Raw genomic sequence first — 21,905 nt, forward strand, 5'->3', positions numbered from 1 at the left:
CGGTGAGCTTTCTTTTTATGAATTTGCTGTGATTGATGCATATAGGTCAGAATGCCTCAACGTCGGGCGAAAAAGACTACTATTGGTGCTACGAATGAGACACCGAACCGGCATGCTGACAGCACACCCCAACGGGCTTACGAGTATTCCTCAGCAGGAGGGAGTCATGAGCCCTCAAACGGGACAGGAACCGGGCTTAAGCCAGGTTATGCAGACCATGGTGGGCCTCATGCAAATGCAACAGCAGGTGCAACAGCAGTTGCTCCAACAAACAAGGCACAGTTGCTCCAGACACAGCCTCAAACAAGGACGAGGGGAACAGTGTGAAAATCGTAGCAGTATAGCTGAATTTAAGAGGCTGGCTCCTCCAGCTTTTCAGGGGACTACAGAACCTTTTGGAAGCAGACAATTGGCTTTACGGAGATGGAAAAAGCATTTGCTGTCTTTAAGATGCCGGGACGATGAAAACTTTTGTTTGCATCATACATGTTGCAGGGAGAAGCATTTAATTGGTGGCAGATGTTGGAGCATAAATTTGAGCATGATGGGGAACCTCTCACTTGGGATAAATTTCGAAAAGCATTCTATGATAAATATTTTCCTCGGAGTGTAAGGACACAGAAGGAACAAGAATTTATCCATTTGAAGCAAAGGGGCATGACAGTGGCCGAATATGAAGCCAAATTCACAGAACTAGCCAAATTTGTTCCGAAATTGGTAGAGGATGAACAAGACCGAGTGCACAAGTTTGAGATGGGATTGAAGACTGAAATTAGGAAGCAAGTGGTACCCTATGAGTTGACTACCTACGCAGCTGTGGTGAATAAAGCTTTAATCATTGAAAGGAAAGTCAACGAAGCTTTTGCTGAAAGGGAAAGAAACCAAAAGAAAAGAAACAGACCTGCTGAATTTAAAGGGGGAAACAAGAATTTCAAGAATCCAGCTCAGAAGCCAAATAAAGATAGAAATCTCAAAAATGAGAATGGGAAGTGTTCAAGATGTGGCGGTAATCATGAATTTGCAAATTGTCCTTGGGTTACAGGTTCTTGTTTCATTGCGGACAGAAAGGTCATAAAATTGCAGACTGCCCACAAAGAAACGAGAATAAATCTAACGCAGGCGATGGAAGGAAGTCAGAGGCCAAAGACTCAAGGAAGGGTATTTGCACTTACACAGCAGGATGCACAAGCTTCTAATGCAGTGGTGACAGGTACTATTCCTGTATCCAATATTTATGCTTATGTCTTATTTGATCCTGGTGCCACACATTCATTCATATCCTCAAACTTTGTCAAAGTACATGACATATTATGTGAATCTATGACCACTAAGTTCTATGTGGAGACACCAGTAGGCGGTATGTTGAGCACTGATGTTATATGCAAGTCATGTAAAATTGAAATAATAGATAGGGAGTTACCTGTGGATCTGATTGTACTTGATATGTGGGATTTTGATGTCATTCTGGGGATGAATTGGCTTGCTACCTATCATGCCTCAGTAGACTATCATGGCAAGAGGGTAAATTTTCAAATTCCGGGGGAACCGGCATTCAGTTTCTGTGGGAACCAGGGAACTGCTTTTCCTCATATTATCTCGGCTTTGCAAGCTGGACGAATGTTAAGGAAAGGATGCACATGTTATCTGGCCTCAGTAATTGATATACAACTAGATGAACTAAAGATAGAGGATATTCCTATAGTGAATGAATTTTCGGACGTCTTTTCCGAGGAGTTATCAGGATTGCCACCGGACAGAGAAATTGAATTCACTATTGATCTTGTACCCGGTTCAGGTCCGATTTCTAAAGCCCCTTATCGAATGGCCCCTAGCTGAATTAAAAGAATTGAAAGATCAGTTGCAAGATTTACTGGACAAGGGTTTTATACGACCTAGTGTGTCACTTTGGGGAGCTCCAGTGCTCTTTGTGAAAAGAAAGATGGAAGCATGAGACTCTGCATTGACTATAGAGAATTGAATAAAGTCACTATAAAGAACAAGTACCCTTTGCCTCGAATAGATGATTTATTTGACCAGTTGCAAGGTACACATGTTTTCTCTAAGATTGATCTCCGCACAGGATATCATCAGCTAAAGATCAAAGCGGAAGATGTACCCAAGACTGCATTCAGAACTCGTTATGGACATTATGAATTCTTGGTGATGCCTTTTGGATTGACGAATGCCCCAGCAGCTTTCATGGACTTAATGAACAGAATATTTAATTTCTAGATCGATTTGTGGTGGTGTTCATAGATGACATTTTAATTTATTCAAAAGGAAAAGAAGAACATGAGGAACATTTACGAAGCGTACTTCAACTCTTAAGAAGGGAGAAGCTCTATGCTAAATTAAAGAAGTGTGAGTTTTGGTTGAATGAGATATCGTTTTTGGGGCATATCATATCCGGAGATGGGAATTTCTGTGGATCCAGCAAAAGTGGAAGCTGTAGTACAGTGGAACAGGCCTACTAATGTTTCTGAGATTCGCAGCTTTCTAGGAATGGCAGGCTATTACAGACGATTTATGGAAGGATTTTCCTCTATAGCTATACCTTTGACTCGTTTAACTCAAAAAGGAGATAAGTTTGAATGGACTGAAGAATGTGAACGAGGCTTTCAGGAATTAAAGAGGCGATTGGCTACAGCACCTATTCTTACTATACCTACAGGTGATGATGGATTCACAATTTATAGTGATGCTTCAAGGAAGGGACTCGGCTGTGTTTTGATGCAGCATGGTAAGGTAGTAGCCTATGCCTCTAGACAATTAAAATCTTATGAGCAAAATTATCCTACTCATGATTTGGAGTTAGCAGCTGTGATTTTTGCTCTCAAGATTTGGAGACATCATCTTTACGGAGTACGATGCGAGGTGTTTACAGATCACAAAAGTTTGAAATATATATTTACCCAGAAGGAATTGAATTTGAGACAAAGAAGATGGCTGGAACTGTTGAAGGACTATGATCTAACGATAAATTATCACCCTGGAAAAGCTAACGTTGTTGCAGATGCCTTGAGCAGAAAGTCAATAGGAAATATGGCTACTTTGATTACTAGCCAACTACAAATTTTGGAAGATGTGAGGAAACTTGAACTAGAAATCCAAGTATCTGGCACAAAGACTCAACTGGCTTATATGCAGGTTCAGCCGACACTCATAGAGAGGATCAAGACAGCTCAGGGTAATGATCCAGCAGTTATTGAAGATTCGGAAGTCAATAGAAGCAGGAGATATATCTGAATTCAGGATTCATGAGGACGGATCTTTGAGGTATCGGAATAGAATTTGTGTACCTATGGATTTAGTAATCAAACAGGAAATTCTTAAAGAAGCCCATCAGTCTGGATATACAGTGCACCCAGGAGGAACTAAGATGTATAGAGATTTAAAGGAATTGTATTGGTGGAACAACATGAAAAGAGAAATTGCTCAATTCGTGGCACAATGTCTAGTATGTCAGCAGGTTAAAGCTGAACACCAAAGACCTGCAGGGCCGCTTCAGCCTCTTGACATTCCAATATGGAAGTGGGAACAAATTTCTATGGATTTTGTGACAGGACTGTCAAAGACTCCCAGTTCTAATGATGCAGTATGGGTGATAGTGGATAGGCTAACCAAATCGGCACACTTTTTACCTATCAAAGTGGGATTCGGTCTGGAAAGGCTAGCTAAATTATACATTAAAGAAATTGTGAGACTGCACGGTATTCCAGTATCCATTGTGTCAGATCGAGATACTAGATTTGTATCACAATTTTGGAAAAGCTTGCATAAGGCTTTGGGGACAAAATTATGTTTTAGTACTGCCTTTCACCCTCAGACCGATGGTCAGTCTGAGAGGACCATTCAGATTGTCGAGGATATGTTGAGAGCTTGCGTCATAGATATGAAGGGTTCTTGGGATGAGCATCTACCTCTGATAGAATTTGCATATAACAACAGTTATCAGAGTAGCATACAGATGGCGCCTTATGAAGCTTTATACGGAAGAAAATGTCGTTCGCCAATTTGTTGGGATGATATTGGTGAACGAAAATTGTTGGGCCCTGAACTTGTACAACAGACAGTTGAGAAAATTCAGCTAATCAGAGATCGCCTTCGGACTGCACAAAGTAGACAGAAGAGTTATGCGGATAATAGAAGACGAGAATTAGAATTTCAAGTTGGTGACCATGTATTTCTTAAAATATCACCTACAAAGGGAGTTGCACGATTCGGCATTCGAGGAAAATTGAATCCCAGATTTGTTGGTCCGTTCGAGATCTTAGAAAGAATTGGTAAGGTGGCTTATAGACTTGCCCTGCCGCCTTCTCTGGCTGGTGTACACGATGTTTTCCATGTCTCGATGTTGAAGAAATATATACCAGACCCAAGTAATGTCACGGAGCTTGAGCCTATACAAGTTAGAGAAGATCTATCATATAAGGAGCATCCAGTGCGGATAGTAGACAGAAAAGATCAAGTTTTGAGACACCGTGTTATACCTTATGTCAAGGTGCAGTGGAGCCATCATTCAGAAAGAGAAGCTACTTGGGAACTGGAAGATGAGATGAAGCAGAAATACCCTCAACTTTTTGAAACTACAGGTACGGAAATTTCGGGGACGAAAATTTTTTTTAGGAGGGTGGGATGTAAGAACCCGGAACTGGGCCCGGTCCACTCGACCGGCCCAGTCCCAAATCTTGGCCTCACGTGCAATGCACGTGAGGCAGCGGGATGGAACCTCCATCCCGAAGAAGAAGGAGGAGCCCTGTTTTAGGGCTTCCTTCTCCTTCCTCTCCTCCTTTGAGCCCACCGAAGGAGAGCCGCCGCACGCAAAGGGGGGGAGGGTCTTCTTCATGTGGCCACCGAGAGAGAGGGAGAGAGAGAGAGAGAGAGGGAGAGAGGGAGAGAGAGAGGAGCCACGGCACCGGGTGGCGGGTGGTCTCCTTCTTCTTTTCCGTCGGAGAGGGGGAGGCGCCGGTCTTTGTCGGGGCTGGGGTAAGAATCTCTCACCTTCTTCTCCTTTTCTTCTGAAGCTTGGCCACGATGTGTGGTGGGTTGGGGCCGGCCGATCGCCGGATTTGGCTCCAAAACGGCTGCCCTAGCCGTCGGCGTGTTCGCCGCCGCCAGTCGCCGGGGGTGGCCGGGCTTGCTCTGCCACCTCCTGCCGCTGCCAAGGCCGGCCACCACGGCCGCCCTTGGGCCCGACCGAGAGGGAAGAAGAAGGGGGGGCGGGGGCTCACGGGTCCCCTGTCTCGCCGAAGAAGAAGAGGGGATTCGGGAGAAGAGGGGAAAAGAAAAAGGAAAGAAGAAGGAAAAAAAAGAAAAGGAAAAAGAAAAAAAAAGAAATAAATAACTAAAAGGAGGGTGGTTTACGGGTATGAACCCGGATCCGAACCCGAACCCGGGGTGCTAGACACTTCGGCAGGGTCGGCCCTGGGAGAATGTTAAAATTTAGGTTTTTATATATATATTGTGATGAATTTTAAAAGAAAATATGGTTTTGAATATTAGGTGCTGCGAGGGATTTGCAGAATTAATTGGATTTGTTGTGGATCGCGTTCGCAAGGTAAGTGATGTAACCTCTTTACTAGATTTATCGGCAAAGTAAATATCTGTTTTACGAATCGAATTATTCGTGATTTCGAATTTGATGCATGGATTATATGTGTATTTTTAGAATATTATATGATTATGATTGAACGTATTTGCTTCTGATTTGAATTGTGTTTAATTGCTCTGACATTGTACCTTTTGGTTTGGAACACTAAACATAATGTAAGAAAAAATTATGATTTGAAATAGATTCAGACTTGCAGTCGGGCTATGTTGAGGACCCTGCCAATGGGGGCTAATATATTGGTACCGCAAGATGAATAGTCGGTGATATGACCCTACCACAGGGAACATGTGGTCATAGATCCTGGCTGTTGAGTTGAATCTGATAAATTGAAAGAAATTAAGATATGAACGACATTTGGTTTTGATATTGTATGATTTTTCTTATATATAACTAAAATATGAAATAAAGAACAAACTGAACTATCGACCTGGCTATGTTGAGGACCCCGCCAATGGGGGCAGATACGTTGGCAATTGACTGTCCTGAAGAACTCACCGCAAGAAGATTAGTCGGTGTTGATGACCCTGCCACAGGGAACATGTGGTCATAGTCCAGGATCGACATGATAAATTGAATATGTGAAAGAATCTTGAAACCGCGAAAAGAATCTTATGAATTCAAGAAATATTTGACTTATACTTTGGAACTGCATATTTATTTATTTTCCACATATTATTGCTTGATTTATCTAGCTAGAGTGTTCATTACTTACTGGGCTGTCTAGCTCATTATACCATCTCTTGTTGTTTTACAGATTTCGAGAACTAGTCTATTGGGGATTCAAATTGGGAGAGCGACTAGAAAGATTGTGGCACAAGTTATCTTAGATTAGGGTTATTTAAGTTGATTTGTTATTATGGACAGTTATTATGATTGGTGAACTTTTATTATTTTAAGAACTAGGTTTCTGCATGTTGGTAAATGATTATTCCGCTGCATATTTAGACTTGTAAGACATTATGACTTGAGTTAGTCAATGGAATAAGATTTCAATTTATTCTGTTAAATTATTTTGGAATTTCATAATTGAGGTGTTTGATTTAGATGCCTTGCATGCTCGTGGGGAGAGTTTCCTACGGGTGTGCGGCGGTTGGCGCGACCCCCGGCCCGCGATCTCGGGACGGGGGCGTGACATGTAGATACCTCATGGCATCCTCTCCCAAGTTCCTTATGCCTAATTAATAAGTAATCAAGTACTAAAACTATACTCCATGGCTTTAATTGGTCTACTTCTATCTAACCAACTCTTTCTAGTTCAATTGAGCTTTAATTGATTCAAGGTCCTAACATATATCGCCTTCAATTGATCAACTACAACTTTGATTCCATCTAATTGAGTCCAATTGCACCAGTTTATTGATTTTTCCAAAACTCGAACCAAAATCCCACTCTCTAGCCCAATTCATCCCATAAGTTCCTTTTAAAAATTAGTTAACCTTCCTTCAACCTACATTCAATCTCAAAGGACCATTCCAAACTTCAGTGGAGCAAAAACTCACCAATTTTTTAAATTTTTTTGAATCAAATGACCTATTTCTTTGGTTTTATTTTGCTTGGTTCACAAATTTGACTCCAATTCTCCCCCAATTGACACTTATTTTTACTAGCCTTCTATCCTAACTAATATCCTACTAGACTAGCTACATATAATTATTACCTATTTTGATTGGATTTCTATACTTGCAAATTGATTGCACCAACCTAGTTCCACTCTTGATATCCCCTCAAATATGAGCTATGAACGGGCTCAAATGGACCTCTCTTATAGTCAAGATATTCTCCTCAAAAATCAATCTAAAAATATTGAAAACTGTTGCCCAGCTATGCAGCCCAAGAGGGGAGGGGGGTGAATTGGGATTTTCAAAATCTTTTGCTAAATCCAGTGGACCAGTGGAATTAAATACTTGATAGAACAAGATAACATTAGCAGTAAACTAATAAGTAGATATGCTAAAGATAAAAGCAAGTAAAACAAACAACACAAACATAAAAAAATTATAGTGGTTCAGTGCCAATTTTGCACCTTCATCCACTCTTTTAGACTTCTTTTTTAGGAATTTCACTATAATATATAGCCCAAATTACATCCCAATTATTTTTTGGATTCACAACCAAATCCAGTTGATTTTTTAGGTCAATCAACCAAAACCGACAATCGATTATTTTCTAGGCTCACAAACAACCGAACTGATTTTTTAGGCAATCAACCAAAATCTTCACAATCTAATTTCAGGTTTGGATAGACCTTTTCCCCAAGTTTCAATCTCTGAAACTTGTCCCAACAAATTATGAATGAATTTAAGCATAAATAGTATAGCTCCTAAACAATGAATATGAAAAGAATAAATGGAGCTTGATTGTGGTGGTTGGTTTTTATTTCTCTTGAAGGCACTTCATGAACTTCTCAGATTTTGAAGATGTGATCTTTCAGCTGGTAATCAAAGATCTTAAATAATTTGCTTGCTGAAGCTCTCTCTTGTTCTTTCACTTTTCTTACTCTGATAGATATTTCTTTGTGGTGCTTGAGCTCTACTCTTTTTCTTTAATGTTTCCATACATTTGTACTCTTTGGAGAAGGTTGGATCACTTTTGTAGCCATTAAATATTTAATAGAGCCATTGTGATATAAAAATAGTCGTTTACACTCGTAGAAAAACTAATCATTACCGTTGTCAGGCCTAAAGAGGTCAACTCGCCATTTTTTAGGGTTGACTCGTGATTTTTATGAGTCGTCTCGAGTTTGCCTCTACTTCTGCTGTGCTTTGTCCTTCGTCTATAGCACTTGTAAAGTTGGCTCTCTCGATTTAAGGAGTCGACTCATCAAATGACTGGGGTTGACTCGTTGCTTTCAAAGGCCGACTCTTCAACAGATTAACTTTTACTACTTTCAGTCTTTCCACTGTGGTTATTTTAGGGTAGACTCATCTTTTTCCAGGTCGACTCTTGTTTGTCTGGAGTCGGCTCATGAATTTCATGGATCGACTTGTCAAAGCGATGATATTCTCAGCTCTCTATTTTTTCTTTGAGACTGTTGTAGGGTCGATTCACGATCTGTTGGAGTCGACTCGTGAAAGAGCATCAATCAGTGACAGTGTATCGGGGTCGACTTGTTGCAAGCTTGGGATTGACTCTTGAGATAGCTCAAGATGAAATTTTCTATCTTGTGTGTAAGCTTCCAAAGAATGTTTTTATGGTGTTTTGGAGTTAACTTCTTGATATGGAGCTTCAGATGGATGATCTTCTTTTGAGAATAGTTGAAAGCTTTCTTCTTTGTTTTCTAAAATTTAATACTTAAACTCAAAGCAAATGGATTAGTCAACTTTTGACCCAACTGTTTTACATCATCATAATCAACCCTTTAGGATCAACAATTTTTCTCTTTTTGATGATGACAAAATCCTTGAGTTCTAAAATAAAATGATATAATCAATGGGAAGAGAATGTTTTTACAAAATTCAGATTGAAGAATAAACTTGAATACATCTGAATTTAAGTTTACAAAATTTATGAGTAAAAAATAATTTTATATTGCTTGATATTATTCACTGTTTATGCTTGGGTAAAGTTACTTTGACTGTAATATGAATAATTCTCCTCCTTTTTAATTTAATGACAAGACTATTTAAGAATGATTTTAAAATCATTTGCAGAGATTTTCAATTTGCTTTAAACTTTTATCTTAAACATCTTTCTCATTTTTCATTGCTCCCTTTTTCTTAAATTTACTTGCTTCTCTTGTTTTCCTCATTAAGCTTTTATCATTTTCATCTTTTCCATTTTTCTTTCTCCCCTTTTTCTTTCTTCCTCATTAAATTTAATGGCACCAGTTCCTAGAAAAACCAGGATAATCATGAGAAATATGTAAGCGTTCAGACTATTGCAGCATATCACATAAATAGATAGATAAGAATTAGTCATTTCAACTTAAATATTCATCAAAGAAAATTGCCAAAAAGATCAGCACAAGTCTCTTGGACCAAGAGAGTTCAAGTACTAGATAGGATAGTGACAAGTGTCAAATAGGAAGGCACATAAGAAGATTTAAACATTGATCAAAGGTAATTATGATGTCTAGTCTTCGACTGAAGAAAAAGAGACATCCAAATAAGTCGACATGCTTGAAGATGCACCAGCTTGGTGACTTCTAGTTTTGCTAAAAGGTCCAACACTAGTGAAAAACTGAAAAGGTTTATCTAATTATCCCCTCTACTTGTGATCTCGACCATAGCCAAATACTATGCAACCTGTAACTTTGAAAAATAAAAGAAAGAGAAAGGGGGTGTCAGCTTTACATCCTAATAAGAATACCAAATAGCTACACCATAAGTAATAAAAAAATAATCAATTAGGAGTACTAGATATAATGAATATTGTATCAATACTCGGAAAGCTTATACAAATAATAGGCACATCATCATTTTATCATAAGGTGCGCGCGCGCGCGCGCACACACACACATATATATATTCAATTGTTCAACAATAATTTCTTATGTCATTTCATATGTTTCTCATTAAAATTGATTTCTATTTTTCTTGTTAATTATCTTCCAGTTGTAGACTAACTAAGATCATGACCCAGTTTAAGACTGATACAATCCCATATGTTAGCCTGTGCTCGTTATCCCATGCAATAGCTCGTGGAAGTCACATGCATCAGCCCATGATCGCTATACCATGCTAAGCTTGTGAAGGCTATTCCACGCATAAGCTCGTGGAGGCCCCATACGTCAACCAATGGTCACTATACCATGCTTAAGCTTGTGGAGGTTGTCCCATGCATAAGCTCGTGGAGGCTATCCCTATGCGTCAGTCTATGGGCTCTATGACATAGTTAGTCTACACCATATCTTATCCATCTAATTTATATGTTACTCTTATCAAATCAATTACCACTTATACAATAAATTTCTCTCAAAATCAAGGTATCTTTATTCACATAATCATGTTCTCAATATCTAATATATACAATAACCATACAAATATATTTATACAGAAAATTATACAAAAGTATATCGTTGGATGCCAAATCGATACAAATCTCACAATGCAAATCCAATGATCTAAACCAATATATATATATATATATGTGTGTGTGTGTGTATATATATATATATGTATGTATATATATATGTATGTATATATATGTATGTATGTATATATATGTATGTATATATATGTATGTATGTATATATATGTATGTATCTATATGTATGTATCTATATGTATGTATGTATATATATGTAGGTATCTATATGTATGTATGTATGTATATATATGTACGTATGTATGTATATATATGTATGTAGGTATATATATGTATGTATGTATATGTATGTATATGTATGTATGTATATGTATGTATATGTATGTATGTGGATGTATGTATGTATGTGTATGTATGTATGTAGATGTATGTATGTATGTATGTATGTATGTGTATGTATGTATGTAGATGTATGTATGTATGTGTATGTATGTAGATGTATGTATGTATGTATATGTATGTATATGTATGTATATGTATGTATGTAGATGTATGTATGTATGTGTATGTATGTATGTAGATGTATGTATATGTATGTATATGTATGTATGTAGATGTATGTATGTATGTATATGTATGTATATGTATGTATGTAGATGTATGTATGTATGTGTATGTATGTATGTAGATGTATGTATGTATGTGTATGTATGTATGTATGTGTATGTATGTATGTGTATGTATGTATGTATGTGTATGTATGTATGTAGATGTATGTATGTATGTGTATGTATGTATGTAGATGTATGTATGTATGTATGTATGTATGTATGTATACATTTATGTATGTATGTATGTATGTATGTATGTAGATGTATGTATATGTATGTATATATATATGTATGTATGTATGTATGTATATATATGTATGTATCTATATGTATGTATCTATATGTATGTATGTATATATATGTAGGTATCTATATGTATGTATGTATGTATATATATGTACGTATGTATGTATATATATGTATGTAGGTATATATATGTATGTATGTATATGTATGTATATGTATGTATGTATATGTATGTATATGTATGTATGTAGATGTATGTATGTATGTATGTATGTGTATGTATGTATGTAGATGTATGTATGTATGTGTATGTATGTAGATGTATGTATGTATGTATATGTATGTATATGTATGTATGTAGATGTATGTATGTATGTGTATGTATGTATGTAGATGTATGTATATGTATGTATATGTATGTATGTAGATGTATGTATGTATGTATATGTATGTATATGTATGTATGTAGATGTATGTATGTATGTGTATGTATGTATGTAGATGTATGTATGTATGTGTATGTATGTATGTAGATGTATGTATGTATGTGTATGTATGTATGTATGTATGTATGTATGTATGTATGTATGTATGTATGTATGTATGTATGTATGTATGTATGTATGTATGTATATGTATGTATATATATATATATATGTATGTATGTATGTGTATATATATATATGTATGTATGTATGTATGTATGTATGTATGTGTGTATTTATATATGTATGTATGTATGTATGTATGTGTGTGTGTATATATATATATGTATGTATGTATGTATGTATGTATATTCATATATACATACATATATACATATATACATATATACATATATATATATATACATATATGCATATATATTCATATATATATATATATATAGGGACCGAGTATAGAGAATCTTACCTCTATCGAAGACTGATTAAACACAATGATCAGTAACCCACTTCACGTTCACAAGCGGAGGTGCAGAGTACCCTGATCAAAACCTTCTTGAGTAGATGATTCTTTCTCTACAGAATCAAACTCGATTACCAAAAAAAAAATTAAATACTAGACTAGTAACCTAAACCGCCTACTGGTATCTACTAGGGGTCCATCACTAGGTCCTCTGAGTCCCCTCCACAACCTATGGGGTCAACTATAGAGAAACACTAAGAGAGAGAAAATCTAAAGAGAGGAGAGAGAAAATAAGGGAAGAAGAAGAAGAGAGCTATGAGGCCCTCTCTTCTTTCCTCCCTCTTCTTTCCAAAATAGAGAAAGGCCCTCAACGGCACTCGTGGTCGGCGATCCCCAATGGCCGACGACCCACGGTGGTGCCAGCAGCATGCCACACCTAGCAATGACAGACAAAACAAAACAAAAGGAGGATGAAAATAGGGGAGATCCTATTACCAGCAATTTCACAACTCGCCGATCGAATTCAATGCTAAAATGGTGGCTATGGTGGTGCCTGAGGTCAAAAGGCCCACGACCGGCCAACAGGCAGCCGACGATGATTGGCGGCTGACAGCACCAATTTTATCAAAAAAATAGGGGTTCCAACTCCTTAAACCAAGGAAATCAAGCATCCCCATAGACGAAGCTCTAGTAATGGTCTCTGGCCACTGGAGAGATCGAAGGAAAACCCCGATAGCCAGCACCGGTGGTGGAAACAACCAGAACATGGGTTCGACCAGTCCAAATGGGGAAATAGAACTTTTCTCTTCTCAACCAAAATCCAGCAATCACCGGCTGATCATCGGGGCTCCAAAGAATCTGGAGAAGGAAGAGAGAGTAGCTCAAGGGGGAAAGGCGGGTCCTTCCCTACTTTTTTGGAGAGGACTGGCCGCAGCAATGGTGCAGACAACGATCGGCTTCGGGGAAGAAAACTGAAGAAAACCTCGGCAGTTTGCTCCGATCACGGCCGAAACTCCGGTGGGGTCAAGAGAGGATAGGGAGGAGCCTCTAAATAGGTTCGGTCGTGACCGGAATCCAACCCAAAGTTAGATTCCTCCGGTGAAATTGGGAGGAAGAAGACTCTCATCGGGAGTCCTCTTTCTCCCCAGGCACGTATGTGGCACGTGCCGATATTTTTTTTTATTTTTTTGAGCCAAATTTGTTGGGCTGGTCTAATAGACCAAGCCCAGTTTGCTAAATGGGTCGGGTATCACATCATCAAAAAATAATTGGTGAAGGAAATGCAAGATCCAAAACTTTGCTCATAGATTAGAAAATATCATTTAACAATTAACTCTACAAGGTGCATTACGTTTGAGAAAAGTTTATATAATTAAAATTGCAAGCACTTTCTTATGCATCAATAATGGTTCAGATGTTTTTTCGAACCTTGTGGTGTTTGCTAAGATAGAAAAAAATTGCTGTTCTTTCTATATTGATAGAGCCTGGGTTTGGTCAAGCTTGGATTGAAATAACTTTTGAGCTTGAAGTTTGAGATCAAGCTTGATTCATATACTAAATCAAGCCTAAATCTAGAGTAAATTCTGGAATTAGCTAAACATGAGCCTGTTTCAATTAGCTCAATAACCTTAAATCAATCTGAAACCGATTTGAGGTAGATGGAGGGTAGGTTGGAAGCCCTTGGGTTCCCCTATTTCGAATGAAACAGGGGTTGGGCCCCTTTTCTTATTTTGCCACTTCAAATTGAAGTGGGCAATAGGGGAGAGCGAGCTCAAGATTCATGCTAAAGCTTTCTTTGTTGACAAGTGAAGCTAAAAACATACCTACGTTGAAAAGATTAGTTGAACCTAGAGCTAACCTTGTGCAAGTAGATGAAAAGTAATACTTGGCTTGAACATAAGAATGAACTAAAATAGAGGCTTTGTCTTTTTCTTTTATTCTTTTAAACAATCAAGCCACGCTGGGACAATATTGACTTGTTTCAAATACTATTCTAAAAGGGATTTTTCCTATATAGATACCCCATGGCATCCCCTCCCAAGCTCCTAATTATGCCTAATTAATAAGTAATCAAGTACCAAATTATTTTCTATAGATTTAATTGATCTACTTCTATCTTACCAACTATTCCTAGTTCGATTGATGTTTAATTGATTAAAAGTTAATGTCGCCATTAATTGATCATTGCAACTTTAGTTTCACCAAATTGAGTCCAATTGTATCAATTGATTGATTTTCTCTCAAACTCGATCAAAAAAATCCTACTCTCTTTTCCAATTCATCTGATTGTATTCCCTCTAAAAATCAGTTGACCCTCTTTCAACCTATATTCAATCTCAATAGACCATTCATAACTTCAATTGAGCAAAATCCCCGCCAATTAATCAAAATTTTTTGAATTTAGCCGCCTATTTCTTTTGTTTAGCTTGATTCACTAGCTTGATTCCAATTCTCTCCTTCAATTGACCCTTACTTCTACTAGCCTTCTGTCCTAACTAATATCCCATTAGTCCAACAAGATATAATTATACCTATTTTGATTGGATTATACTTGCAAGTTGATTGTACGCAACCCGATTCTACTTTTGACATCCTATCAAATATGAGCTATGATTGGGCTCAAATATGACCCATGGACCTCTCTTATAGTCAAGATATCCCCTCAAAATCAATCTAAAAATGTTGAAAACAAATCCACGAAAATTTAAAAATTTAAAAAGAGGTGAGAATATTTTTTTATATATAAAACTTTTTGGTCCTAAATAACTTTTCCACCAAAAATTAATTGGAGAGAAGAGCTCCTAGCTTTCATATATAGAAGATCCAAGCTCTCTAACTTTAAATTTTTGAATCCTTAAGCCATGGCTCTCTTTAAGAACTAACAATTAGATGCCACTTGGAATCATTTCAGTTCCTCTTGAACTTCAATTTTTTTTAATTCTAGCCATTGATCCACCCTTCTTACCTCCATGGATGATCCTAAATGAAGAGAATTGAATCCCTTTTCCCTATTCCTTTAGCTATTTCCCTCTCCCCTCTTCTACCAAACCACTTCTTTTTCCCATTTTGATCTAGATCTTGATTACTAAAGCTATGAAATATCAAATCATTTCACATCAATGGAGGCCAAGAAGCCAAGAGAAGATCAAGCAAAGAGTCCTCCTCTAAGAAGAAGATCATGTTGTATAATTGTTGACCCCCTAATGGATTTTGATGAATACAAAACACTAGAGTATAATTCCATTTATCTTAACAATTTAATTGAGAAATTCATGTGTTTTATTAAGAATATTGTTAAGAAATGTCTAGGCAAGTTCCCATAATTTTTATGAATTTATTGAAGAATTTTTTTTGAGATGAAAGAAAAAGTTCAGGGACAGCCGAGACGTCTCCTGATAGTCTCAGAGACGTCTCTGGCACAAACAGGAAGAACTGGCACACTTGGAGACGTCCCCGGCACCTGCCGAGTCGTCCCCACGACAGCGGAGTCGACTCTCTCAGTAGCAGAGTCGACTCTCTCAGTGGCGGCAGAAAGGCAGTTTTTAAGAGATATGCGCGAGACGTCTCCACAGCAAGCAGAGTCATCCCCACAAGTAAAAAGGAGACTTCCCGAGTCGTCCCCAAGATAGCGGAGACGGTTCTCTCAGGGTTTTCCAGAGAATGATTTTTTCGGTGATAAGGCAGCGGAGACGTCCCCTGAAAGAGCGGAGTCGGCTCTCTCAGGGAATTCCAGAGGACATGTTTTTCGGAGATAAAGAAGCGGAGTCGACCCCGAGACAGCGGAGTCGTCCCCATTCAAAAAGTGCAAACAAGCAGAGTCGTCCCCGTAAAGTGCCGAGTCGACCCCAGACAACGTAAAAAGTAAAATCTTGTAGCCGAGACGTCTCTCGTTGAAGCGGAGACGTCCCCGGAACGCCTGAGACGCGACTGACAACTTTTACAGGTTTGGTTTGAATTTCAAATCTCTTTTACTTTATCTCTAACGGCTATATTTGCTTTTTGGGCTATAAAAGGGAGCTCTTAAGTGCTTCAAAACAACTTTTCACCAACCCAAAAGCTAGATCATTTAAGAGAGAAGCAAGAGAGAGAAGTTCAAGGGAGTGAGTGCATTCAAGTGAAGAAATCAAGTGCTTTCAAGCTTCCCAAGTGATTTCAAGCTCAACCACTCTCTTCCGCTCGTGCATTCAAAGCTCACACTCAAATCTACGTGATCCACATCGGAAGAATCACCATTTCCCACGCTTCCAACGGCAAAAGGATTCTTCCGGGTTCTATTGTTCATCATTGCCATATTTGCTTTTCTAGAGCTTTTCTTTTCTGTGTAAACTCTTTCATTGTGGTGCTTGTTCCAGTCAAGGGACGTGGAACAAGGGAAAGGCGTCCCAAGCCTAAGTGAAATTGGGGGTGTTAGGGTTTGTTGTGAGCCCGGTGTAAAACAACGAGTTAGGTAGTGAACTCGCAAAACTACCGTACTGTAATCTTGGATTATAGTGGAAATTTCCAAAGGTGATTTGGGGAGTGGATGTAGGAGCAGTGGAAGCTCCGAACCACTATAAAACCTTGTGTTTGCGATTGACCTTTCTCATTCCTCCTTCTTTACTTTAGTACATATATTTGTGTGTTTTATTTTTAATTAGGCGAAAAGTTTTAAAACACCCAATTCACCCCCCTCTTGGGTGACCATCTCTGGGCAACAATAATGCTAGAACACAATATGCACGAAAGATTATCTCCTCCAATCTATTTATTTTGCTTAATTCCTTGTAATTCTCCCATGAATTAATAAAAATTTCTCTTTAATAATCATATAGCTTGTCTTCACTATTCTCATTCTAATTTTTTCTTGATTATGCTTCTTTAAATAGTAGCTTACAGATCTTTTTTTTTCTTTTGGATTTTATATCTAGCTGAAAGGGGAGAGCGCAAGACTATTGATCTAAACTTTTTAAAGATCCTATAGCATTAGATCAACTAGAGATCTAAGCAAAGTAGAGGGTAATTAGGCTTGGAATTTTTAATATATAGGACCTTTGCACCATGCACCTACTAATAAGTGCATGGATTAGATGTTAGATGTATGCCCTAGAAGTCAATCTGGCTGACACATTATTAATTCTGGGACATAGTTTTGTACTTGACTTTATTATTATTGAATAATAAATGAGCATCTTTTTATTCATATTGTATATATGTCCATGAATCGTCCAAGAAATTAATAAAATGATGATGCATATTGTTGAGAATTTGAGCCATGTGTCATTAGTGATTAATTCCTAAATGCTCCTGATCGATGGATCATCACGAGGACGATAATTGATCCGATGAGATTAGTGCACAAGTCACTTTCCTTTTGGATGAACGAGTCTCGAGTCTACAGTGTAGGGACACTGGAGTGACAGTGTAGGTGCTTGTTAGAGAACAAAGGTACCGAGCGTGACCAAAATAAGAAGTCACTTGAATATCTATCCACTCGTCAGTGACTTACTTGATGTTGCAGTAGTGTGACTGATCCTTTGTCCTGCGGTGCTTTGGCTATTCACAATGAGGTTGTTGTAGTTTGACTGCACATATACATGGCCTCTATCCATATAGGTCATTGTAGTATAGATTGGCTGTAGTAGATTCACTGTAAGAGTAGGGTATGCACCTACATGGAATCTATCGACCTTGGTAGATAAGGAGTGGTCCTTTGTAATCATTAGACTGAGTTCGTAAAACCTCGGTCGGAATAGTATATATAGTGAAAAAGGAGTATTCTACTTTCGAACTTAAGTTGAATAAATCTTGACATATGACAGACGATGGGGTTTGACGAGTTATCCATGACCTCCATCTTGTAGAAATCCATGATAGAAGGACTGTATCATACGATAACTGCACCTAGAGCTTCATCATTCTATTCTGCTGGGTTGCTACTACATGCTGCTAGGTGTCACTGGTGGATGGTGAGACTCACAAGGACTATCTTGATGGTCGATGATCCCTGATAAGATGAGTTGGTATCGTTCCAACCTATTAAAAAGAGTTTTCAATGATATTATGATAGAGATCGTAATACATCTCACTATTAGACAGAATAGAACCTATGGGGTCACACACATTAGAGATATTGACCGATCCGATGGTTGAATTGTGATTTGGAATCACAATAGTTCAAGATTGTCAATTTGATTGATAGTTGATTAACTCACTAAGAGTTAGTGAGTTGAAGAAGGAATAATTGCAATTGAATTGCAATTTAATTGAATCAATTGGACTTAATTAATTGGGCTTGATCTTATTAAATTAGAGTCCTACTTGGAGTAGGATTTCCAAAGTCCTAATTAGATTAGGACGAAAATTATATGAGTCCTAATTAGATTAGAATTTCTAAAGTCCTAATTAATTTTGATCTAATAGATAAAGATGACTCCTAATTAGAGTAGGATTGAAGAGTTCAATTGAGTCATGATCCAATTGGGTCCTAATTGGATTAAGACTCTTATGGATAAATCTTGGAGGCCACTTAATCCTCTTCTAAAGAGGATTAGACACCCATGAAAGAGGCCCCATGCCCCACTTAATTTGATTAAGTGGGGGTGTTGCCCAAGGAGACAACCCAAGAGGGAGGGAGAATTCAGTTTTAATTAAATTTTGACCAATTAAAAGTGTAATGAGTAATTAACTAAATCTAATGCAAGCAAATAGTTAGATTACTAGATGCAGTGAGTGAAGTGAGAGAAAGAGACAATTAGCCAATACAAACACAGTAAAGTTTATAGTGGTTCGGAGCCAACCCTTGCTCCTACGTCCACTCCCCAAGCCGCACTTGGAAGTTTACTATAATCCCTAGGATTACAGCCGGTTATTTTACAAGCTCACAACCTAACTTGTTGTTTTCACGAGATCACAACGAACTCGGTCGGTTTTCCCAGGCTCACCGACTAGAACCAACCAATTGTTTTTCCGGGTTCACAATCAAATCCAGTTGGTTTTCCCCGGTTCACCAACCACAACCTTACACCGTTGGTTTTCCCTTTGGCTCACCAACAAACCTTACAACCCTTGATTCAAGTAAGAAAAAACAAAGTTTGGGATTTCACAAAGAAAGCTTCTAAAAAATCAGATGTGAAAACAATAAATGTAAAGTAAAGTTAGAAGCCCTCAAACAGAGTTTAGTTGGAGAAGTAGGAAGCTTCTCGATTTCTAAGTTTCCTTTTGAAAGGATTGAAGATTGGAGGGCAGTAGTAGAGCCTTGAATGTGAAGGAAGTCTTCTCAGATTGAGTTGAATGCACCTCTTGCTTCTTTTTCTTGTATTTACTCTTAAGAAGCTCTTGGTAGGTGGAAACGCCTTTTTGCTTGAATGGAATAGCTCACATCTAGTCTACTACTATTTACTCTAGCTATTTAAACTGTTCCCTACGGAAAATAGCCGTTGGAGGCTGATTTGTACCCGTTCTGTACAGTCTGCACATCCTGATAATGTATCCGTTGGGGTTGGAGTCGACTCGCTCGATCTGGAGTCGACTCGGCTGTTGCTTGAGTCGACTCATGCTTTACTGGAGACGACTCGCACACTGTTCAGAATTTGAATTAAAGTGCTGTCCTGTCCTGGAGTCGACTCGGACCAATCCTGGAGTCGACTCGCCAATATCTGGAGATGACTCGGCACTTTTGGAGACGGCTCGTTCTCAGGGTTCCAGAAATCCATTTATCTGCTTTTCTCTCTCGAGTCGACTCGGCTTGCAGTGTCCGAAAAGCCGATCCTCTGTCTGTTGATCTGAACTGCCTCGGAGTCGACTCACACTTTGTTGGAGTCGACTCGGCTGACTTGGGGGTCGACTCTGGAGCACTTGAAGTCGACTCGTTCACAGGATCTCCGAAAATGGTTCTCTGTCTGTTGATCTGATCTGCCTCGGAGTCGACTCGCACTTTGTTGGAGTCGACTTGGCTGACTTGGGAGTCGACTCTGGAGCACTTGGAGTCGACTCATTCACAGGATCTTCGAAAATGGTTCTCGGCCTTTCAGACTTGCTTTCCTCTAGGAGTCGACTCGGACATAACTGGAAGTCGACTCTCCAAACATCGGAGTCGACTCGTAACCTTCTGGAGTCGACTCGGTAACAGGGTCTAAAAAACCATCGTTCTGTCTTTCTGTCTGTTACCCTTTGGAGTCGACTCGAAACCGTCGGGAGTCGACTCGACAAGCATCGGAGTCGACTCGAAACCTGTTGGAGTCGACTCGGTAACAGGATCTGAAATTCATTTTTCTGTCCTTCTGTCTGTTCTCAGTTGGAGTTGACTCGTAGTGTACCAGAGTCGACTCGAGCTTGTGCCAGAACCTCTGAAACACTTGGAGTCGACTCGTAATCTTCCGGAGTCGACTCGAGCTTCAGACTTTGGTTCAAATTGAGTTCAATACTTAGCCAAATTACTTTGAACCAAGGCTCGAGGCACTTAAGCAGAAATTCACATATATTTGCCTGAAACACTAGATTGAATTCATTAGTACAACATAAAATATACTCAAATGCTTTGAGCTCATCAAAATCAAATAGGGGTATAATCAATCACTCCACAATCTCCTCCTTTTTGATGATGACAAAACATTAAGTATTTGTAAAGTGAATTGATCATCCAAGAGATGATTCATAGCGAAGTTTTGAAGTGAATTCAAATGTCTAGTCATTTAATTTATCCAAAATTGAAAGGTATGAGTCAGTAAACTCTGAAATTAAATCTTTCCCTTTTATTTGGAATTATATAAGCCTTCAAATCATGCAATCAATTGTTTGACTTGTATGTGTTTAATGAATTTGCTTTCTTAAAATTTCAGATTCTCCCCCTCAACATGTGCATTCAATTTTATTTGAACTTTGTTCAAGTTTTCTGAATTTTCTTTTAATGTTTTAAACCTGAGCTTAAGTTCTTAATTATAGAAGGAAAAATCTGACGATTTGTTCTTGAATGTGATTCAACTAATCTCCGAATATCCCTTGAATAGATTTTGAAGATTACTCCTTGAGGAGCCCCAACAGAGAAATAATGAGCCTCGAGGTATTGAATCCACTAAGAACAAATTACATTAGTTTTTTTTGCTTAAGAATGTTTCTTGTTTATATTTCTTTACATTTTTCTTCCCCTTTTTGTCATCATAGCAAAAAACACATAACACAGAAAGAGATCACATGTCAAATTGCACAGTTTTTTTGAAAGTAAATCTCTATTCATTGTATTAAGTACAAGATGGAATACATTTCAGAAAGTCCACAAAGGACTGTACATAATAAAAATAAAAATATACTAGGATCGTCTAATCGTTGAGGAGGATAAGGCTCCTAAATTTAGTCGCTAAGATCGGAGGACTAGGCTCATCCCCTCAGATACATTTTCTAGTTGTGTGATGATCTCTGAGGTTGCCTTGGCCTGTGTCTCCGCTAGTTGGGTCACACTTTCCTGGATGGTATCAAGTTTGAAGATTACGGCATTTGCAAGCCTTTCCGCACCTTTACTCTGCCTTCCCATCTCTTCTCTGATGCTATCTCGCATCTGTCTCGTATCTTCC

At 38.3% G+C, this 21,905-nt stretch overlaps 1 protein-coding gene across 1 annotated transcript; it reads left to right on the forward strand.

Moving 5' to 3' along the window:
- Positions 1–519: 519 nt before the first annotated feature.
- LOC120109760 lies at positions 520–1,836 on the forward strand. Its single transcript, XM_039123457.1, has one exon. The coding sequence runs from the start codon at positions 520–522 to the stop codon at positions 1,834–1,836; it is 1,317 nt and encodes a 438-aa protein (XP_038979385.1).
- The last annotated feature ends 20,069 nt before the right edge of the window (positions 1,837–21,905 follow it).

The sequence above is a fragment of the Phoenix dactylifera genome, unplaced genomic scaffold, assembly GCF_009389715.1.
Source record: "Phoenix dactylifera cultivar Barhee BC4 unplaced genomic scaffold, palm_55x_up_171113_PBpolish2nd_filt_p 002699F, whole genome shotgun sequence".
NCBI lineage: Eukaryota > Viridiplantae > Streptophyta > Magnoliopsida > Arecales > Arecaceae > Phoenix > Phoenix dactylifera.